At 40.3% G+C, this 21912-nt stretch overlaps 2 protein-coding genes and 1 non-coding gene across 3 annotated transcripts; 1 reads left to right on the plus strand and 2 right to left on the minus strand.

Annotated features, from left to right (window-relative positions):
- Nucleotides 1–2025: 2025 nt before the first annotated feature.
- LOC146669710 (matrix remodeling-associated protein 8-like) lies at nucleotides 2026–12641 on the minus strand. Its single transcript, XM_085406218.1, has 12 exons — nucleotides 12397–12641; nucleotides 11811–11837; nucleotides 11424–11726; nucleotides 10569–10670; nucleotides 10344–10477; nucleotides 7996–8175; nucleotides 5112–5253; nucleotides 2726–2884; nucleotides 2607–2631; nucleotides 2442–2527; nucleotides 2283–2354; nucleotides 2026–2201 (listed from the first exon to the last, which is right to left on the minus strand). Exons 1-12 carry the CDS (start codon nucleotides 12446–12448, stop codon nucleotides 2179–2181), a joined length of 1305 nt encoding a protein of 434 aa, XP_085262344.1. The 5' UTR covers nucleotides 12449–12641; the 3' UTR covers nucleotides 2026–2178.
- A 552-nt stretch (nucleotides 12642–13193) lies between these two features.
- On the minus strand, nucleotides 13194–13265 carry trnae-uuc (transfer RNA glutamic acid (anticodon UUC)). Its single transcript has one exon. It is a non-coding gene; the product is annotated as a tRNA-Glu (tRNA).
- A 425-nt stretch (nucleotides 13266–13690) lies between these two features.
- psma5 (proteasome 20S subunit alpha 5) lies at nucleotides 13691–21481 on the plus strand. The gene is made up of 10 exons (XM_085406219.1): nucleotides 13691–13765; nucleotides 14079–14129; nucleotides 14523–14589; nucleotides 14693–14819; nucleotides 15985–16052; nucleotides 16138–16245; nucleotides 16345–16403; nucleotides 16501–16603; nucleotides 21074–21160; nucleotides 21312–21481. The coding sequence occupies exons 2-10, from the start codon at nucleotides 14101–14103 to the stop codon at nucleotides 21387–21389; spliced, it is 726 nt and encodes a 241-aa protein (XP_085262345.1). The 5' UTR covers nucleotides 13691–13765; nucleotides 14079–14100; the 3' UTR covers nucleotides 21390–21481.
- Nucleotides 21482–21912: the final 431 nt, after the last annotated feature.

The following is a 21912-nucleotide window of genomic DNA, read 5'->3' on the forward strand; positions in this document are numbered from 1 at the left end:
AACACACGAGAGAAATCAAGTTGATGCCGTCAAATACAAATACAGCAAGCAACATCAGAATATTACAATAATAATAATAATAATAAAACCGGGGTACAAGGTCTGCTCAGACAAGTGAAAGCAGAAACCCAGGAGTTTTTAAATGGCTAAGAACTTCTGCTCTCTAACTTCCTTTTCCACAATGGGCACTACTTGTGGGATGAACGAAGATGAAGCCCAAAAATAGAAAGTGAGGTAAACATCTATTCTCACACAGAGTGGAAACAATAAAATTTCACCTTCCAGATTTTTTGGTGGTTTTAACTGTAATAAAAACGCCTGCCTGTAAGTACCAGGAGCCACTTGGCTGAATGCAATATTTTGATTTCACACAGTAACAGCAGCAGTGACAGCAGAGAATTTACAACAGCGTTGTTTAACCAGCTGGTTTGTATTTTGATTTAACTGCGTTGTTTGAAGTTGTGTGAGACGGTTGCTATACTGGTTATAACATGACTAAATCCAACAAAGGGTAAGAGAAACTGCTGTGAAACACGCCTCCTACATTCACAGAGGAAAAAAGAAGCAGGGTGATGCCCACTAAGCAAGTGTACAATAAAAAATATCTGCATCAGAGCGTGGATACAAAACAGAACGTTTCACATATTCTGCTTGGTGGTGAGTGAGCATACAGTTAGTCAGCAGCTACTGGACGCAGTGCAGAGTTATGGTAACACTTCAGTGGCGCTTATGGGAGGAAAAGAAAAAGAGCAAAATCAGCATAAAAACTTTCTAACTAAAGGAATAATGATTCAGGCTGGAACTTTATCTTAACCAACTCAGAAGTGAGTCAGTTCTGTGCGATCTGTGCACACATTTCTCCTTCCTTTCGCAGCCAGGTCAATCTTAGTGCAGTGAAAAAGAATTTTCCCTCTTCCTCATTTCTTAGGATTTTTTTGCATATTTGTCACAGCTATATGTTTCAGATCATCAAACAAAGATAACCTGAATTTTTAAATGATGATTTTATTTATTAAGGGGAAAAAAGTGATCCAAACCAAGCCGGCCCTGTGTGAAAAAGTATTCACCCTCATTGTGGCACAACCAGTTATTAGGCAATCAAGTTTCACAATCAAGTGGTTGTGATCATTGTCGATGAGTCTTTGACACCAGTGTGGAGGAATTTTGGCCCACGCATCTCAATCCGATTCAAGTCCCGACTTTGACTAGGCCACTCCAAAACACTTTTTTAAACATTTCAGAGGTGGCCTTGCTAGTGTGTTTTGGACCATTGTCCTGTTGCGAAAACACGAACTGACGATCAGACGGGATTTTTAGGTAGAGAGCAGAATTAATGGTTCCATCGATTAGCCAACACTGCCACCACCATGTTCTCTTTATGAAATGCTGTTTTAGATTTACACAACATGTAACGGGACTGAAACCTTCCAAAAAGTTCAGCCTTTGTCCACAGAATATTTTCCAAATGTGAGATGAGATTTTTGTTGTGTTCAGTCAGCTGTGGTTTTCTCCTTGGAGCTCTCCCATGGATGCCATTTTTGCTCAGTCTTATTATTTTTTTCCCAACTGTTGAATCATGAACTCTGACCTTAACTAAGAAAAGTGAGGTCTGCAGCTCTTTAAATGTTGTTCTGGGTTCTTTTGTGAACTCCTGGAGTTGCCCTGAGTTGTCGATGCGCTCTTGGAGCAATTTTAGTGGGGCAGCCACTCCTAGTAAAGTTCAGCACTGGTCCAAGTCCATTATCCTCCGTTTGTGGATAATGGCTCTCACTCTGGCTCACTGGAATCCCAGAGCATTTTTGGATATTTCTTTTTTAAACCAATTAATAAATGAAATCACCATGTGAAAACTGGATTTTGTATTTACTCTGATTATCTTTGTCTAATAGTAAAATTTGTTTGATGATCTAAAACATGTAAGTGTGACAAATACACAAACAAACTAAGAAATGAGGAAGGGGGCGTATACTTTTTCACAGTCCTGTTTGTATCTAATATCTACAATTTGGCAACACAAAACCTCAGTGTTCTTTTTCTGAATGTCACAACACAGATTTTTGCAACACTGCGTTTCTCTCTGCGGCATCTCTCCTGACAGGACAGAAGACGGTATGGAGGTGTTTATCTTGGAGCGCAGCCTCTGGACCAGCCAGTGACTCCAGTTCCACTTCTTTTATTTCACTTAGAGAACTTCTGCATCTCTGCAAGAAAGAAAGATGGATTGAGTTTGAGGAAGAGAGTGTCAGGTGATTTATGATAGATGTTCGCATGTGTCTGTGTACCTTTGTCGAGATCAATGAATTTTGGCTGAGTTTTCACGTGGGCTTTTTCTTTCAGCAGGTTGTTCTTGTAGTCTAAACACAGAAAGACCACATCTAATCCCATCTGAGAGATGAACCAATATTTTTTTACACTCCACTCTTTTCTTTCTCTTAACTCACCGAATCTTCTTTCCTCCGGGCTGCACACATTCACCTCAGTAACGTCCATCTCAAACTCATCTGAGCAGCTCTGACTTCTGCTGGGCCTATCACAGTGAGGGGGACACACGTGGGTGAAGAAAGCGGTTATATGTGTGTGTGTCTGTGTGTATTGTCAGCACTCACCCCATATACGACTGAGGATACATTTCTGCAAACACAAGAACATTTAATGAGATTCAAAAGAAGGGGGAAAAAAAGCAGATTCTGAGTGATTTATCTGAAATCAGCCGTCAGCTTCACACCTTTGGTCGTGCGTCGTCGTACGATGACAACGATGATAAGGACAACAAATGCCAGGAGCAGGAAGGAGGTGAGGACGTAGCCCAGAGGCAGGAGAAAGTGGTGCCTTTGCTCAGGCAAGATGACGGTGATGACTCGCGGTGATTCAGCCTTAGCTGTCTCTGAGCAATAGAAGAGTGACAGCAGTCAGCATTTCTTTTTCATCTGTTCTTCATCTTTTCCCTCACAAACAAACCGGTGTGTCATTACGTGGTTTACAGATGTAGTAAACAAGACCGGAGCTTCCATTTGAACAGACATTACTCCTGTCGTGAGTGTCACATTGTTTTTTGTTTTGGACAGTGTACCGGCTAAAGACTTGGAGGGAAAAGAAAAAAAAAAACCCCCACAGATTTCTGCTGAGACTCATCTTGTTGTTAGTATTTTGTGTTTACACCATAAAGACACGCTCTCCTTGCTGGTACATCCGGTGGCATGGCTCACATGAGACGACCTTTTTTTTTTTTATCCTACACATGTTGTACTAGATTTCCTGCTGTACGACATGCAAAACACGTTATGGAAGTGAGAAATAATTAGTCGTCTTTTTTCTATCTCAGCACGGTTCTGCTGAGTATTCACAAAGAGAGGATCAAGGCGAGTCTGGTTTCATTTAGCTTCATAAGGAAAAAAAAAAAAAAAAGAGTTAAAAAAGTGCAAGGCAGGAGGCAGCTGCGGACCTCAGACTCAACATATTAAAGCCAAAATGAGATCCAGACTGTCATGCTCTGATTTACTTTTCCTGGCAGTAAAACACAGAAAAGCGACAAGCGCGAGAGAAGTGAAGGAAGCAGTGAGAGCCGAGGGAGAGGAAGGAGACGATGAGATGTTTCTCCAGAGGTATGCCTCACAGAATAAAGCTAGAAAAGATTTCTAGCAGACATCCCAAACACAGCACATGGACACAAAAAAGAAAACATAAAAACAAAACACATCGACGTTATAAATCCTCTGATTGTTTTATAAAGACTTTTTTCCTCCCCTGACATGAGAACATGTGTGTTTTTATTCAAACTGGCCGCAATGACGGTGCTAAAACTCCACGGATAAATAACTCTAATAGGAGGGAGGGAGGGAAAGGGTGACCTACATCTCATCGACCCCATTTCATCAACAAATTCCTCGCTCCCTTCTTGTTCTTCTTTCCTCTCTTTCTCCCTCTGTCTACCTTTCAGTTTGACTTTCGTCTTGTGTGACCAGCTGTTTTGCAGATGAGGCACGCTTCCTGTTCTTGTCCAAAAGCTGCAGAAAATGGCTCCTTTCTTTATATGTGAAGGGAAAAAGTCAGGCGACCTCATCAAAGCAGAAAAATAAGAAGGACCCAGCAGAAGGCAAACAAAAGTGGGGTAATGAGTGAGACAAATTCTTGCTGAATGCGTGGAGAGAGCCAAAGTCAACACGGCAGCAGACAGACGAAACGAGAGAGATAGGAAGACATAATACTGCAGTAGACTACTGTAATGTCTGAGAGTGCAGAGGAGCAGGCAACAAAACAGATAAACCAGCACCATTCCCGTGGATAAAATCCTACTTTATTATTACAGCTCTGGGAGCGAAGGATTAATTGAGTGGGCAGATCTGGACTTCAGTCCTGTGACTGTATGCAAGAGATTCCACTGAAATGAGATCGGTCTTCTTGGCATGAACTTTAGGCACACACACATATTTACACACACAGATGGACTCAGCCATTTCTAAAGCCGTCTCAATGATTTTCCCACATTGATACATGTGCAATTAGCAACTTTGCTTCAGTTACCTTCTGGAAAAACAAACCCATGCACCAGAAACTCTCTCATTATCGAAGAATTTGAGGTAGGCTGCTGGCAAGCCATCGTGCCAAACACCCCTCCTCCTCCTCTCCACTGTGTATTTTCTCTTTTACTGATGTCCACCCAACGAAAGAACTTTTCAGACCAGGCAAAGAGTTGAGAAATTTGTGTGGACAGAGCAATCCCTACAAACCTTAAATGTGCAACTACACACATACGTGAAATTTAGACAAACGTGAAAAGTGGCGAGGGTGAGGCTTAGAGGGTTTTGGCGGAGGTTAAAAGGCCTGGCATCAAAGAAGCTGACAGTGCAAGAAATAAGAGGGTCTCTTCACCCACACCCTTTCTTTTTTTTCTTCCTCTGCTGCTACTTCTTTTGTAGAGTGTGAGTCAGTGAATGAGGACAAAACAAGACGGGATGAGTGAAGGAAAGAGCAGATGTGTATGTTTCCCCTTCTCCTAATCGTACACATGATAGTTCAAATCCACCAGGTCATAAAACATTTTCTCTGCTAAGATACTCATGCTGACAAGAGCAGGAAGAAAGAGACTGTGTGTTTGTGTTTTTGTGAGTTACCCTTGTCTTCGCTGGGCAGTGATTTAGCCGGCATTGTTGGCTTAACCAGCGAAGGCTCCACTGTGACCTGAAATACTCTTCTCTCGTGGAGACCGCAGTAATGATGGTGGAGGTGGCAGGAATACAGCCCCTGGTCTGCTGGCTGTCAGAACACAAATACACATTAAACTATATGTATATAAAGTCAAAACCCTAAAATGGGTTGTTGTTAGCAGACAGACAAATGGAAGAAAATATCAAAGAAGAGTGAAAAATAGGACCGAGATTGTACAAAGGGCATCAGTACAAACTCTATTAATATTAACAATATGAACTATACAAATATAATGAATTTAATAGAAATTAAATCCAAGTTTATTAAAAGATTGAATTCTCTTTAAAGATTTTTTTCACATCAATATTTTATTTTCACTGTGTAATGAATCGTGGCTAGAAAATAAGCCCGTAATCAAATGTTGCTAGATTGTTTTATATCAGCCACCCCACCTAAGCCCATCCCAGTGGCTGATCTGATCTAAAAAAAAGATTTTGGTCTTAGATTGTGAGATTAAATGTGTTTTATCCATCCTCTGTACTCAACAAGGGATCGATACAGGCTCAAAAATGCTGGAAAAAAATATTACATGACTTACAAGCTGCAAATCTTCAATCTGGCAGTAAAATTTTGCGTCGCATCATTAACACTAGTAAAATTACAGTAGAAAAGAAATCAGCTGGTTCTGAGAAGATTAGATAGGAGGTCCTCACTCATTTTTCATGGAATGACCCAAGACTTTCTTGAATAAGAGTAAAGCTCTGTGATTATACAGTACTGTGCAAAAGTCTTAAGCAATTCCTCATTTCTTCATATTTTGCTAGGAAAATGTGAAATAGGTCCATAGGTTATTATAAATGGAGATAGAGTATATTAGGAGCGATCGTGGCTCAAGAGTGGGGAGTTCGCCTTGTTGCCGGTTCGAGCCCCGGCTTGGACAGTCTCGGTCTTGTGTCCTTGGGCAAGACACTTCGCCCGTTGCCTACTGGTGGTGGCCAGAGGGCCCGGTGGCCTTTGTCAGTGTGCCCCAGGGAGGCTGTGGCTACAATGTAGCTTGCCATCACCAGTGTGTGAATGTCTGGGTGGATGACTGGTTGTGTAAAGTGCTTTGGGGTCCTTAGGGACTAGTAAAGCGCTATACAAATACAGGCCATTTACCATAAGACAAAAGCAGTTTGTACATAATAATAATAAGCTTGAAAGTCAATATTTAGTATGACCACTATTATTCTTCAACACAGCCTGAACTCTCTAAAGAAAGCTTTTTTTCGGGTCATTTTTTAAAGTAGTTCTCAGGAATAGCTCTCCAGAATTTTGTTCTATTCTCGGCCACAATGATCCAACACTGCTTCAATAATGTTGAGGTCTGGGCCATGACTGATAGTGTTGCATTGGGCGTTTTTCTATCCAGGTATGTTTTTACTGCATTGTCAGTGTGTTTAGAATAATGTCATGCTTTCCAGATGTATTGCATCATGGATCCGTCCAATAACATCTGTGGGTCTTTGACAAGATTCCCAACACCACTGGCTGAAATGCAGCAGGAAACCATGACAGAGGCTGTACCATGTTTTACAGATAGCTCTAGATACTCACTGTTGTGCCCCTCTCCTAACCCTGTTCTTTTATAATTTGGCATACCTTAGCCTTTTCTCCCTGCGCCACCTCCTTAAAAATTGTTTCCTGACACAAATTTGGCCATGAATTAAAAGCGTTACTTGACAATGATCATGATGGTCATTACATCAGATCCAAAGTGCAATCGAAACACTGGGGTAGTCAGCTAAGGATCTTTGGGCTTTATAATGGTGAGAATAACAGCTGAACAATGCTACTAACTACAAATCACCAGAAAGGGAAAAAAATGTATGACAAAATCATAAATTATTATCAATTCCTTGGGTCCTACATGTGCAAGACTAAAAAAAACAATATTGCTCAATAGACTAACAGGCAAACCTGTTTACTTTCACCACAGAGTTGAACAGCAGAATTTAGCAACATCTGGGATTTGTCAAAAATACATTTGTGCAAGAGTCAGAAGTGAATTGTTGATACAGATTTTTTCAAACACCCCCTCAGTTCATGCTCTGTATGAAACAAGCTGTTTTAGCTCCTTTAAGGGCACTCTGTGAATTCAAGAAAATCCGAAATAAATTTAAACTGTGCATCAAAATCTTATTTTTTTTAAAGTTATTGAAGATTTTACATGTTGTACAGTCATTAAACGCTGGAAACACAGGACAGTTTAAAGAAAGCATTAAAAGCATTCATGAGTGCATGTAAATGCCTGACCACAGCTGTATGTAAGACAGAGAAAAGAAAAAAATTAGGCCCATGTTAAACACATCTGTTTTCATGCATCAGAGAAGTTGTGCCGTTACACACAACTGATATCTGAGAAAAAAAATTGTGTTAATTTTGAAAACATCTGCCTATGGTTTTTTGTAGCTGACCAGAAAACGGCTCCCTAAAGTTTCCCGAGCCTGTATATAAATGAAATGTTATGATTTATGAGATCTGCTTGCTATTATAACAAATGGCAATAACTGTTGCTGTTGGGTTTTTTTAAAACTGCATTGGTTGCCCAACATATTGTGGTTTAAAACCTCATTTTTCCCAATGGAGCAATAAAGTTTGACTTGAAAAGAGATGCATTACTAATGAGAGTTTCATCTGTTCTGGAAACACTGTTTACATGTATACACACAAATACACGCTTTTGCAGACGCTTTTATGCCAAGAGCATTGGACCACAGATTTGTTAAAGCACAGATGAACCTCATGAGAAGTGAGCCTATACCACTTTTGTTTAAGTAGCTCTCTTTTAAAAAGCTCACACATACGCACCTGCAGATCAGATATGGTGAGTGAGAAGTCTCCTTCGGAGAAGGCGTGATTGCTGATATTCATCTTCCTCTGAAGGAACAGAGGTCCATAGCTCCGCTGCTCCCCAGAGGCGTACAGGTCCACAAGCCGGTCAGCTCGGTCATGGGAAATTCCTGGAGCCTGACGGTCCCAGTGAACCACCTAAAGAGCCAGATATATCAGTTAATGTACAATTGTAGTCAAACATTTACACATGTTAATTATGAGCATGAATGCAATCATAATTTTGGACTTTTAATGATTTCTTTTCCAGGGTGGAATGATTGTACAGCATACATCTTTAATGATTAAAACAAAAAACAAAACAACAAGAACAGGGTGCACAAGTTCTGAATTTATTTAGGATTTTCTCAAATCCTCGAGTCAACACACACTTAATTCAATCTTTTAATAAGTAGTGCTGAAAGTTCTACAATGTCTTTTAACAATGCCAAGGCCTATTAACCCCTTGTTTAACTTTTTGTTTGTGATCATGATTGATGACAACTGATAGTTTATCTTTGGCAACATAAAAAGGATTTGTTTGGCAGTATCCATTGGTCTGACCAATACTCAGAACAACAGGAAACTCCAAGGAACTCAGTGAAAATCTAACAAGGAGAACTGTAGATTCACACAAGTAAGGTCTCTTGGAGCCATTTCTAAAACAACTGCTTAATCCAAAATCATCACTTAAAACAACTTTATGTATGTACAAGTTATTTGGATGCATTATTAATTTGCCAAGATGTGGGCAAAGACCCAAACTGTCTTGGCAAAGGCAATTTGGGTCAGTTTGGGCAAAGACAGTTTCTGTCACGGGCTGCGACGGCAGACCGTGGAGTTGTAGAGAAAGTAGGGCCCAAACGCGAGACTCAAGTGAAGGACAGTGGATTTATTTATGGCGAGTGGACAGAAACGACAACTATATACAATTCAAGCACTGTGACTCCTGTGGCGATTCCTCCAAGAATCCCACACAGTGCACGTGTCCATAGCAGTGAAAAGGTGACAACTCCAAAAACCCGATTCCACTCTGTGATTTCCCCTCGTGATGACGTTCCTGACTCCCGACTCCTGGTGACACAAAAACACACACAGCTCAGCAGGCAGCCTTTAGTAGCGAAGCCGATCACAACACACTAATCTACGGAGGTACTTAACAGGTTCGACTTAGTATGATCCCGCGCCGACTGGGGCTCCGCCACCTTCTTAAATAAGGCGCCCCTCATGAAGCCATCAGCTGCAGCTGGTGAGGGCTAATGGGCGGCAGGTGCGGCAGTCCCCAGTGCGGGAACACTTCCGGGTCGCAGTCCCCTCAGCGACCCCAAAACATCCGGGAGCACCCAGGGAGAAAGGACAAAAAGGGAGAGAAAACCACCATAACATATGGAAAAACATATACAAGAAATACATGAGCTCTGGGTCATCAGACCCAGACCATGACAGTTTCCCTCTGATGAGAGGAAATTGGTGAGGATGTTCTGGAACAACCCAGGAATCACCAAGCATCAAGCCTGACATTAACTGGAAACTGCTGGAAGACCAGCATCACTGTCCATGGTGAAGTGAATTTTAAATCACCATGTACAGAGAGGGTGCCGACCAAGAAGGAAGCTCCTGCTCCAAAATAAACTCTTTTTTTTGCAGCTGTCCATATGGACCAGTCAAATGCCTTCTGGAGAAAAATAAGACGGTCAGATGAGACAAACATTAAACTCTTTGGATATAATGAGAAGCGGGATGGTTGAAGAGTTAAAGGTAAGGCTTTCAAACCTAAGAACATTGTACCAACTGTCAAGCACGGTGGTGACCATCATGCTCTGGGGCTGTGTTGCTGCTAGTGGTACCGGTACATTGTACAAAGTAGATGGAATAAGAAAGAAGGAGGATTGCCTCCAAATTCTTCAAATTCACCTCAAATCATCAGCTAAATGGTTGAAACTTGGACACAGTTCGGTGTTTCAACAGGAAAATGATCCCAAACACGTCAAAACTGGTTTTGGAATAAATAAAGTAGATTAACATTAAGCAACTGGAATGGCTTTCCCAAATTCCCGAACTCACCTCATTGAAATTTGAGGACTATGCTTAAAAGATATCTCAATCAACCAATTAAATAACCTCTACCATTTCTGCCAAAAAGAGTGATTTGCACTCAGTTCTTGTCATTAAAGTCATTAAACATGTATGCTGTACAATTGTTAAACCCTGGAAAAACAGTTCAAAGAAATAATCCAAAGCAGATTAACCAGGACATGTACATGTCAATTGTAATGTTAAAAACAAATGTTAGCTCTTGATCTGTCTCGGGAAACAAGTAGAAACACCTGCTGATCCTCCTCCTGGTCGCTCCAGTCTGTCCACACACTACGTCGGTTGGTGCACGGCAGCACTGCAGTGCTCCCAAGCAGCACCACGAACACGGCATTATGCCCATTCCAGTATCGCTGTTCTTTACGGCCTTTGTGGCAAAAACAAGTCAAAGGGGTTTGTGGATTAATACTAATGTACTTCAGCTCACGTGCTGATAGCTGATAGAGTGTGATACATACGTGATTTAGTGACATTGAGCTGGACTCTGACTGTCTCGTAAAAGTTGCAGTAGAGATGGTGGAGGTTGCAGGAGTACAGACCTCGGTCATTCATCGTCACATCTGTCATCACATGTAGAAGTACAGCAAATCAAGCATGGCCACTTAGGAAACAGAAGTGCAAACTTCATATTAAAGCAAACCTTTTTCCAAAACCTTTTAGATTTAATGGCATTTTTTTTTCATTATCAAGTAATGTAGTTTATAGAGGCTTCATATTTATTCCTTTGTGTGGCATTTAGGTATCTGTGAAACCTTTGTTGACTCTGTGTTTGAGATTTGGTGTTGGATGGTAATCTATGTAAACTGGGCATTTTAGTTTTTGGTAATGGGGTGGCAATGGGGACCAGTTGCGCACTGACGGGAAATCAGAGACAAATACCGAACTAAATCACTTGAAAAATTTCCACACAGAGCTTTAATGATTTTAATCATAGCCAGACCGACTGCCTCTATTAGAAGACATGGTTGCCCTGTAACAGTATAGTGGTCACACTGATGCAATTTAGCCATACCTCTGCATGGAAGAGAGGTGATAAGGGGATGATATCTGATTGTGAGGGGAGTGTGTCAGGATGCATTTGGCTTTCTACCCTAACAAATATCTAGATGGTCTTTGATTTTAACTGCATTTCAGTGGCAATGATTCACCTTTCTTTTAAAATATTTGTCTACATACTTAATATGTGATCTGAAATATTTGTTATAAGAACATAACAAGCAAAGCCACAGTGAGACACACCAACAAAGTAATGTTGGCCAGTTACAGTTACACATGAAAGACAAAAACAGAATGTGTCTGTATGTGTGTGTGACCTTTGATAACCAGGGAGAAGTTTCCATCTTTGAAGGCTGTCGGGTTGAGACCAACCCTGCCCAGGTTGTAGGAGTTGTACATCCTTTGTTCTCCTGCTGAGAACATGTCCACTACCCTTTCCATGGCGTAGTCCGGATAAGCCCGGTACATATCCCAGTGGATCACCCTCTGCCTGTCTCTCACCCTGTCCCTGGTCCACACCATCCGGCTGCTCACACACTGCAGCACCAGCTTTGAACCAGCGCGGGAGCTCACATTATAACCTGCCACAACCACGCTGCTGCTCTCAGCCTGACATGACACTGACAAAGGACAGACAGGGTGTAACATTTTTAGTACTCATGGACACATAGATCACATGTGCACACACACAAGGAGAAACCTACCTGCAGTGAAGAAGCAGGCCACAGGGACTGAAAAAACAAAACAAAAAACAGTAGAAATAAGCAAAAGGGTTAATCACTTAAACAGATATTCAGACCAAATCTGTAGGTCCCTGCATCTGAAAATGCATGTATGTGTGTGCATGTGTGTGTGTAGGCAATTTACTGCCGGTGTAAACTAATATATATTGCTATCTGGAAACCCTTTTGGGCTTTGTTTTTGTACTGTGCAGTTAGGCCTGATTGAAATTAACCCTCCCTCAGTGTTTCTCATCTCCGAAGAATGTATCTGCGCTGTAAGTGTGGACGGAAGTCTGGTTTTAAAATCAGCCCAGAAAGGTCAAATACATCAATCTACCTTAACGACACTAGAAACAAACAAACAAATCTTTAACAAATCTTTCAAACGTTCTTTCACCTCAGAACAAAAGGAAAAACGAGGAAAAGTTACTTAGTAAAATATATTTTTAATTTCTTTAGAGTGTTCTCCACTGCTGAGTCCAACTTCTAAAATACTTTAACTCACGAATGCAAAGTCTATCCACGCTTGCAACAAAAGCAAAACAGTGCTTCACTCCAGCCTACTTACTGTGGATCAAGAGGAGAGTCTGAAAAATGATGTCGTCCCTCTTGGTTTTCATCTTTTCAGTTTTAAGCCGATAAGTCAGTGTTCTGCACCTGGCAGTCCGCCCTGAGCATGAGAAAATATGTCCAGCCTGTCTGTTCGCAACAGCAACCCGTCAAGGTTAGTCACATTTCAGAGTTTGGAGAGACCTTCGCTGCCACAGCATTAAGTTAGAGCTTCACCACAGAACCAAAACAGAACCGAGCGGAACTGAAATCAGCCGGGAAATGAAACCCGACACCGCCAAGTAAACCTCCTCTCACAAAACCCCCGACTAATTAGCCTACAATAAAAAATCTCAAGAGAGACTTTTGTTTTTACACTTACATTCTCTTACTTTTCCACTAAGTTGTGTTAATAGCTGTACATCATTACTTTTGCAGTGGTGACATATTGGTATTCGTATTAGAGCACATTTCAAAAGCCACACTATTTTTCCAGTAGCACTCAGCATAGTAAGCCAAACAATCATTTCCAAGAGCATAGCAGATAACTTAACGACGACTAATCTCGATAGGCGCAAAATATTTTATATTTTGGGGTATTTAACCTGATGAAGAAATCAGACAAATCAACAGGTCATCGTCTCTTCTAATTCAGCTCAATAACGACACCCAGCGGTTGGTTCCGCTCTCAAGTGACCACAATAATTTAATAAATTATACTGTGTTTTGGAGCCCATTGTGCCATTTTGTCACTACGAAGGCCAAGTTCGACATTCACGTGAAAGACATTAAAATCCCATCGTCACAAAAGAGGCGTTCCCATACCGGGAGTCGAACCCGGGCCGCCTGGGTGAAAACCAGGAATCCTAACCGCTAGACCATATGGGACACTGTACTCACCAATCGTGTAATGTTGCATAATACATGTACGCAAACGCATGGCACCCAACGATCATTACCTTTGTCTGTTTTTGTTAAGTTGTATTCTTGTTATTCTGATTTGCACGAATTGGAACAATTATTTGTCTTCAGTAAATTTCATTAACAATTTGTCTTCAGACAAAAAGAAAAATTATGATTGTAGGAAACAACATCGTGTTTTCAGGCAACATTACCCAGCTTTATTTTTCCTAATTTTTCACAAATACCAGTATTATAATGTGCTTTCTTGTTTTTGAATTTTACAAGTAAAAACACATAATAACAACCACAAAATCAAAAGCGTTTAAATTCAGAGTACATAAATAAAGTTAATTTAATGAAGTATATTTTGACTTGGAGACGCGGAACGTTAGTTAGGGAATTGCTAACAACCGGCGCGTTTGGATGTAACACACCAAACGCTTCCTCTGAAACAAGCGAACTCATTGAAGGGTTTTTGGCTGAAGGTAAACGAGCCGAGCAAGTGAAGTTATTTTGAATAATACTGGGAAATTGTACACATATATTTCCCCGGACATTGTTAAACTGATGGAATTTTGATGTTTGATGTATATTTGTGTCTAATATGCAGTTAATTGTGTAATTGGTTGCGCTGTTAGCTAGCACGCCTGCTCGGTATCACCGCTAACTGCAGCTAGCAGATAACCCGGTGTCACAGCAAACTTGAAACCAAAAACTAGAATCAGCTCTCAATATTTGCTTTAACTTGTTGGTACTGTACATTAATCTTACGCAAATAACGCATCTATCTTTTTCTAGATCCTGCGTTTAACGTTAAAAGATGTTTTTGACCAGATCGGAATATGACAGGTAGGTGCAGCACAAACTGCTTTGTCATTTATTGAGCGCTTAACAGAGGGAAATGAACAAACGAACGAGAGCACACAGGTGTTTTATTGTCTACCCGAGAAAGAAAGCCCGGTTAAACGCCGAAAGAAAATATAGAAAATACTGATTTCGTTAAACCCTTATTGTAACAGTGTCTCTACAGCTTGTATCAGCTAGCAGCTAATAATCAATGTTAGGAAAAAGTTGGTTTGCTTTCACTTTCGGTATGCCATCCTTTTCAAGCTGAGCGTTTATTTACTTTACTGTTATGAGGTAATAGACGTGCAAATAATAATAGTGAAAAATAACGTTTACAGCTATCTTTAATATATTAATCGTTGTTAAAATTTCTAAACTTTAATTTCTGTTTTCCAGAGGTGTGAACACATTTTCTCCTGAGGGAAGATTGTTCCAGGTTGAATATGCCATAGAGGCAATAAAAGTGAGTACTTCACAGGAATCTTTAACTATTTCTGCGCGGTTATTAAACAAAGTGATTATATTCGAGCTCATCTATTTTCTTTGGCCTGGCTTTGCTCTTCTAGTTGGGCTCCACAGCCATCGGTATCCAGACTTCAGAAGGGGTATGTCTGGCTGTGGAGAAGAGGATCACCTCTCCCCTGATGGAGCCCAACAGCATTGAGAAGATCGTGGAGATTGATAGTCACATTGGTAAGTGGAAATGGACCATGACAAAGGATTAAGGCTTTTGTTGACATAATATTACTGGCTGTTTTTTGTAATGAGAAAAGATATCCAGTCAGCTAAACCAGTTAATTGATTCTTTGATTAAAATTGGACTTGAAATGCATGTTATTGTTTTTGTTTTTTTTACACAGAAATCCAGTGCAATATTGTTAAAGAAAAAGAAAAGCAAAAATATTTATTATTTTCTTTTTAGCCCAGAAAATATTATTATTAATTGAATGTACACTTCAATTTCCAAAAACTTTTATTCCCTTACAAAAAAGAGAAATGTGGACAAAAGCAACTGAAACCGTCTAGATCAATAGATTGAAACAACCTAAAGAGTCATTCCATGTGAATTCATTAAATCTTAAAAAAGATTCCAGCCAGACCCTCTCTGATTTACTTCAGAGCACTGATTTTAAATATTTTTGCAATTAAATCAGAGCCATTTAAACCAAGCATTGCTTAAACCAAATATTATTAGATTTAGTTTTTTGGCTGATATAGTTTGTGTGACAATATAGACCAAATTAAAGCTGTTAATGAAATTATTTTTGAAAGCATCATCTCTTTATTATTTGGTCCCTTTGCAAGACTGTAAAGCAGAAAATAGATAAATAAACATTTTAAGTAAACAAAGTGCCATTAATAGTACTTTAAACCAGAGAATATCACTGGGCTACTCCATGTAAAGATTGGTGAAAATATCTTAAAGTTCTCTTTTCTTTTTTTTCCCCCAAATATTTTGTGATTGTCAGTGTGTCGTTTTTTTTGTTTTGTTTTGGGTTTTTTTTTTTTTGCAGCCCTCTGTTTAAGGGAGAGTATTCATCTTTTTAAAAAAAACACCTCGAGAAATGATTCTCTTTCCTTTGCTTCAGCAAAAACTCTTTGGTATAAGTGGCTTAAATTAGTCAGAACACTGTCTCGCAAAGCTAAGCAAATCAAGTCCTCAACTTTAATTTTCACACTGTTGTTGTAGCTGTTTCAGACAAATTTTAATCATCCACATTCTTGCACAGTAAAGCTTTCCTTCGGATTACACGAAATTTCATCTCGTTTGTCTCACTTTGATGGTGAAGAGTCTTGCTTTAGGCCACAGCTTGTGAAAGATAAATGCAATTTAGTTTTCTTTCTTTTCACGTCTTAGGCTGTGCCATGAGCGGCTTGATAGCTGATGCCAAGACTCTTATCGACAAAGCAAGAGTGGAAACACAGGTATGATTTCAGAGCACAGCGCTGTATAAGGCATATTTAGAGTGCTGTGTTTATCTGCGGTTAACCTGTATGTGCTCTGTTTCAGAACCACTGGTTCACTTACAATGAGACGATGACAGTGGAGAGTGTGACTCAGGCTGTGTCCAACCTGGCGCTGCAGTTTGGTGAGGAAGATGCAGACCCTGGTGCCATGGTGAGTCACTCAGTCAGTGTTTGTGTTTTAATTTTGAGATGCAGACCTAAAAAGTTTGATGTTTAACTTCTATTTCTGTCTTTGCTTTGTTTTAAACAGAGTCGACCTTTTGGTGTAGCGCTTCTGTTTGGGGGAGTTGATGAAAAAGGACCTCAGCTGTATGTCAAGATAATTGTTTATTATTTTAAAATTTAAGGGATATTTGCTTGCTTTGCTTAAACACATGTATCGTTTTTTTTTGTGTGTGTAATACAGGTATCACATGGACCCATCAGGAACTTTTGTGCAGTGTGATGCTCGGGCCATCGGTTCTGCATCTGAGGGAGCACAGAGCTCTCTGCAAGAGGTCTACCACAAGGTAATAACAGCCATGATACCATAGCATTGTACCAACCATATGCCTGCATTACACGCTGTGTAATTCACTCATGTTATCCAGTTAAGTACGGTACTCCTGTGTTTTCTTCACACTCCCATGTCATGCTGGAACACAGCCTGCTTCAGCGGTCAGATTGAGTCCACTTAGCTGGTACAAGACAAGTTACAGCTGATGAGGATATTTCAATATCAGTGTCTCAACTTCCATCACTCTGTTGCTACAAACATACAAATAGTTTTCTTGGACATTTGTCCAAGATGGGAAACCAGAAGTTCTTAAAAAAAAAAAAAAAAAAAAGGTAAAAAAAAAAACACACTCTTAAGCTACTTTGGCCACAGCACCCAAGAAATGTAGAAAAAAAACCTGTCTCAGCTTCCCAAAGCTTCAGCTGAAATATTTAAAACAAAATTTCTGGAGATGCCACATCTGTCTGTCTGCGCTCGTCCACTAAACAGTGATGCAGTTCCTGGTTTGTGGAATAACCATAAACTTGTGGCTGGGATGAATGATCGCTGTGCTGACTAATTTAGGTTTTGGTTAAGCGACGTTTAAGGAACATGAAATAAATCAGTCAGCACAGAGAAGTATTGAAAAATGTTGACAGACATATTTTAGACATTTATGTCTGGTATTAAATGGTCATAAATGGCGAGAACATACAATTTTTGTGTTTTATGTATACTACACTCACAGGCATTTATAATTTAATATATGGCTTAGCTGGCAAGGGACAATTTAAAATATGTCCCACGCCTTAAAGAGTTACAGGGAAGGTTTGACTCAGGTCATTTAACATTTTGAATATAGTAGGGCTGCCACGATTAGTCAACTAGTCAAGATTACGTCGACTATCAAAATTGTCGACGACTGATTTAATAGTCGACGCGTCGTTTGAAGCTTTGTAAGATCACAAAAGACGCAGGAATAAGTAGTAGGATTTAAGAGTGTAATAACGGAAACAGAAGATGGCAGCACTGCATGTATAAGGATGCCAGCTGCCGTTAAACCCCGAAGAAGAAGAAGTAGCTCTGTCCCAGAATTCATAGCACAGTTTCCAACAGTTTCCAACAATAGACCCTGTGCACAAGAAAATGCTAACTTCCTGGTTTGAGACCGGATGTGGGGTTGTACATTTCCGGTAGCTTTACTTTGCGGTCAATCGCTACTGCGAAGATATACTCCAAAATCATGTCCAAAACTCGAAAAGGGAAAGATCGCGTTAAGTTTATGACACAACAGTGGTGAGTGTTCCCACCTTCTGCTCCAGAAGGTGGGAACACTCACCACTGTTGTGTCATAAAAAAAATCTAATGATCAAAAAAGCAAAAAATGAAAAATTGCTGAACGATTGCTGGTAACGGGTTCTATACATTAGTATTTACGAAGGGTATGTTGTGACTTACCTTCAAAATTACAGCGGTCCCTCGCTATAACGCGGTTCACCTTTCACCTCGCTGTTTCGCGGATTTTTTAGTGCAAGTTTGCATGCTTATTTTTTTTTTTTTTACATCACATTTGTGTCCTGATCGCTGCAGACGATCTCCTCCGTGACCTCTCTCCTGTACAGTATAGAATCGCTGCATCGATCGCTAGCAGTGTGACTCTGAAGTGCAGTACTGTATGTCCACGATGTCGACGAAACGTTTTGCACCGTCAAAAAATAAAATTAGCTACTTGATTTCACCTATCGCTGGTTATTTTTAGAACATAACACCCGCGATAAATGAGGGACAGCTGAGAAATATAACATTTGAATCCATTTTCTCTTTTGCCCTGAGACGTGGGGAAAAAATATCGACAAGTCGATGAACATCATTTACAGATATATTGGGTAAATGCCCAAGACATCTATAGAAATGTAAATCACCGCTTGATTCATTCATTTGCTTAACTTGTTTTGGACCGTAAACAAGGCGCGAATAGGACACTGGAAACAAAGCTCCCCACAGGAGTTTCCGCACCGGAAGTAGCATATGCTACGTGCACGTAGTCTATGGCGACAGCTAGTTAGTTTTAATACTACTCTTATTATTCTTTCTGGGTCACAAAATAAACGTTTAACATATTTTCAGGCGAGAATGTAGCTGTGTAAACCTCAAATATCTGCTCAGTTTTTCAAGACACCACATATTTTCAAAAGCGCTCCGACGTTTTCGGAGACGTCTGTTACCCACTAGCTCGATAGCTAGCCGGGGGCTAGGTCACTAGCGCCCGTGAGAACACCGGACTCCCAGCAAATCGTTTTCAAACCCACCGCCGTCTTTTGCTACTCAGGTTAAACATGATATGTAAGTCACTTAGATAACTTAAAAATGTTATTGTTTGGCTTTTTTCAGTATTTTATTTGTTCCTGAGTAAATCGGCAGTGTTGGGAAGGTTACTTTTAAAATGTATTCCACTACAGATTACAGAATACATGCCCCAAAATGTATTTTGGGGCATGTTGTCTGGGTCAACTTTGCTAGCCAGAGACAGAGAGAGGCGTTGAAAGGCTGCTCCAACGGAACTTATCCGGTTGTTCAGTGATGACGCGACGAATCCTACTTCCGGGCCTAAAGTAGTCTGCATTTAATATGGCTTTTGTGTTGTTAACATGTTTAATGTTATGTATTTTCTTCTATTTAATCTCAAAAAGCTTCTAAAACAGTCAGTGATCACTGTTGACCTCCCTCGGCTTTTACTACCGCTAATCATTTATTTAAGCTCAGTTTTTAAAACCTTAGGATGTAACTACAGCCCAGCCCATGCAGCAGTATATGAATGACTAACCTCGTATTGTGGATGGATTATCTCAGTTGTTCTCCTGGCTGAAGTTTGGTCCTTTTACAGCATCCTGCCATGTGATTACATTTGTTCCTGACCACTGAGAACACTCACGTTAACTTTTATCAGTGGAAAAAAAAGTTGTCTTGTTTATATTATGCTAACATAGCTGTGTCGCTAGCGGCCACGTAGCACATCATTATATACCAGCTAGCCAAACTTCAGTAACCCTACAAACGTCACTGCTGTTTAGTTTTCTGTCTTCATTTATGTTGGAAGTGATAACAGAGCTGTACTTTTTAATTTGTTTCCAAAACCCCGCAGTCAGGACATGCTATATTGTATTTAGATAGCAGGAAGTTAGCTCGCTAGCTTCTAACTTCTAACTCCGTTAAATGTCATAAATTCCGTTTTCATGAATTGTTACACCTGGTAGAGCAGAACGCTGATCATTTTATTAAAGATGAAAGACTTTAGACAGTTTTTCAACTCTCAGTAATGCCATAGTGATCGTTTGATATATGGACCTGCAGCGGAGTTTAGGTCCAGACACGGCTAGTGACGTCAGACTGAACAATCGGATTGTTTCGGAGGAAAACACGAACACAGCGTACAGTCGAGTCTTAATAGCTTACTTACAACTGGGCTCATCGGGCACTCTTCTTAGCTGCAGTGGTTATTATTATATTTACATGCTTCCAGCTCCCTTTTCTCCTCGATGACAGCTCCTTTTCTCCCTCCTCGCGCTCACAGACACATAACGCAGTCCATTCTCCCTGCAGCATGGACTACACTGCCCATGAGGCTACATTCTTTAGGGCTATGCAATAATTGGGGCTATGCCTGTAGCATTCTGCCTATTAGCTTAGCACAACAACAACAAAAAGGCGCCGCTCTCTCACCCAGGAAACACAGTCGCAGAGAGCGTGTCATCCTGTAACCATGGCAACCGTAACGCTGCCGCCTGGAACAACAGAACAGCTGTCAAACAAAACCCAAACAGTCCTGACCCGCAACAATATGAAACAGGAAAGTACCGCCGTGTAATCCATTTATTTCAACAAAGTAACTGTATTCTAAATGCCACCTTTTTAAACGGTAACTGTAACGGAATACAGTTGCTCATATTTTGTATTTTAAATACGTAACGGCGGTACATGTATTCCGTTACTCCCCAACACTGTAAATCGGTTTGGCTGAGATTAAAGTTATAGTTTTTACACAGCTGAATAAATGTCAAGCAGACAACTGATTATCAGAAGTGTGAGATGCTCGAGAATATACTCCGGTGTCCCGTTATATTTTAGATAGCAAGGAGTTTATTAAACTCTACCGAAACAATCTGCAAATTTCATTAAAATTTAATAAACTATCATCTTGTCTTTATTTTTAGTTAGCACATACCTTAAACACTTAAAGCTGTAAGCTAATGATAGTTATATAAGAGCAGATGCTGCTGGTGCAATAAGCTGGACGTTTTACGTCCAATGGATGCATGATCTGATTAGTCGACTAATCGCAAAAATAATCGGTGACTAGTCAACTATCAAAATAATCGTTTGTGGCAGCCCTAGAATATAGTCAGAATTTCTCCATGATGGACGGGTGTATGTTGTGAAAACTATGGACACGCAGATTTGAATAGTTTTGTCTTTTTGTCTTTCCCTGTCTCTGGAAATCTGACAGTCCATGACATTAAAAGAAGCCATCAAGTCATCTCTCACCATTCTGAAGCAGGTGATGGAGGAGAAACTCAACGCCACCAACATTGAGGTTTGTCCCACTCTGATACTTGATGCCAGAAGGTTGTATCTGTCCATTTCCAACCAAATCAGCTGTGTTGTTTGGACTTAAGTTGCAAAGACCTGCTGTTGTCTAAATGGTTGTTTTTCACACATACTTTCTTAATCTGTCTCCTCTACAGCTGGCAACAGTAGAGCCTGGTAAGACCTTCCACATGTATTCCAAAGAGGAGCTGGAGGAGGTAATCAAGGACATCTAGAGCAGGAAAGACTTGGTCTCGGTTTCAGTTCTGGGCACGAGGGAAGAGGGTGTGAAGGCGCACCTGGGCCGAATGTCACAAAGCAGCCACAACTTTCTATCCGTACATTCTCATTATTTGCTGCATTCAAAATTGCAGTGCAGAAGCAGTTTCTATATACGATCCAATAATTTTTCTTTACGTCTCTCAGTATCTGTACGTGTCTGTACAGGAGTCTGACCGGGACTTATAACTGAGTGGCAAGGGGGAAAAATGTGGGGGAGGAGTGGGAGGGGTATTTTTGTTACGAATCAGTACAATTAAACTGTTGTATTCAGAAAGTTGCCGACTCTTTGCAGTTTTTGTTTTTCTTGTCTTTCAACTATGGTATTTCAATAATATCTAATTAGTATTAGTAAACCGTATTGCAAACGCAGCGTAACTGGTTTAGTTTTGTGCTCATGATACCATACACATGTTAGCAAAAACTAAATTGAAGGCATCATCCTTTGTCAAAAAGGCCTGTTTATATACACAGTCTCCC

This window comes from Rhamphochromis longiceps, linkage group LG5 (assembly GCF_057381845.1).
Source record: "Rhamphochromis longiceps isolate RC_006_pf linkage group LG5, R_longiceps_female_GT1.1, whole genome shotgun sequence".
Classification (NCBI taxonomy): Eukaryota; Metazoa; Chordata; class Actinopteri; order Cichliformes; family Cichlidae; genus Rhamphochromis; species Rhamphochromis longiceps.

Excerpts from the sequence above, each read along its gene's own strand:
- LOC146669710 (XM_085406218.1), bottom strand. The coding sequence starts at position 12,448 with ATGAAAACCAAGAGGGACGACATCATTTTTCAGACTCTCCTCTTGATC. Across the intron at positions 8,176-10,343 it reads ACCAGGAGGAGGATCAGCAG|GTGGTTCACTGGGACCGTCA; the intron begins GTGTTTCTACTT and ends CTGGCTCTTTAG. Across the intron at positions 2,885-5,111 it reads ACTGCCCAGCGAAGACAAGG|AGACAGCTAAGGCTGAATCA; the intron begins GTAACTCACAAA and ends TCTATTGCTCAG.
- psma5 (XM_085406219.1), top strand. The coding sequence starts at position 14,101 with ATGTTTTTGACCAGATCGGAATATGACAG. Across the intron at positions 16,053-16,137 it reads AAGCAAGAGTGGAAACACAG|AACCACTGGTTCACTTACAA; the intron begins GTATGATTTCAG and ends GCTCTGTTTCAG. Across the intron at positions 21,161-21,311 it reads TCAACGCCACCAACATTGAG|CTGGCAACAGTAGAGCCTGG; the intron begins GTTTGTCCCACT and ends TCTCCTCTACAG.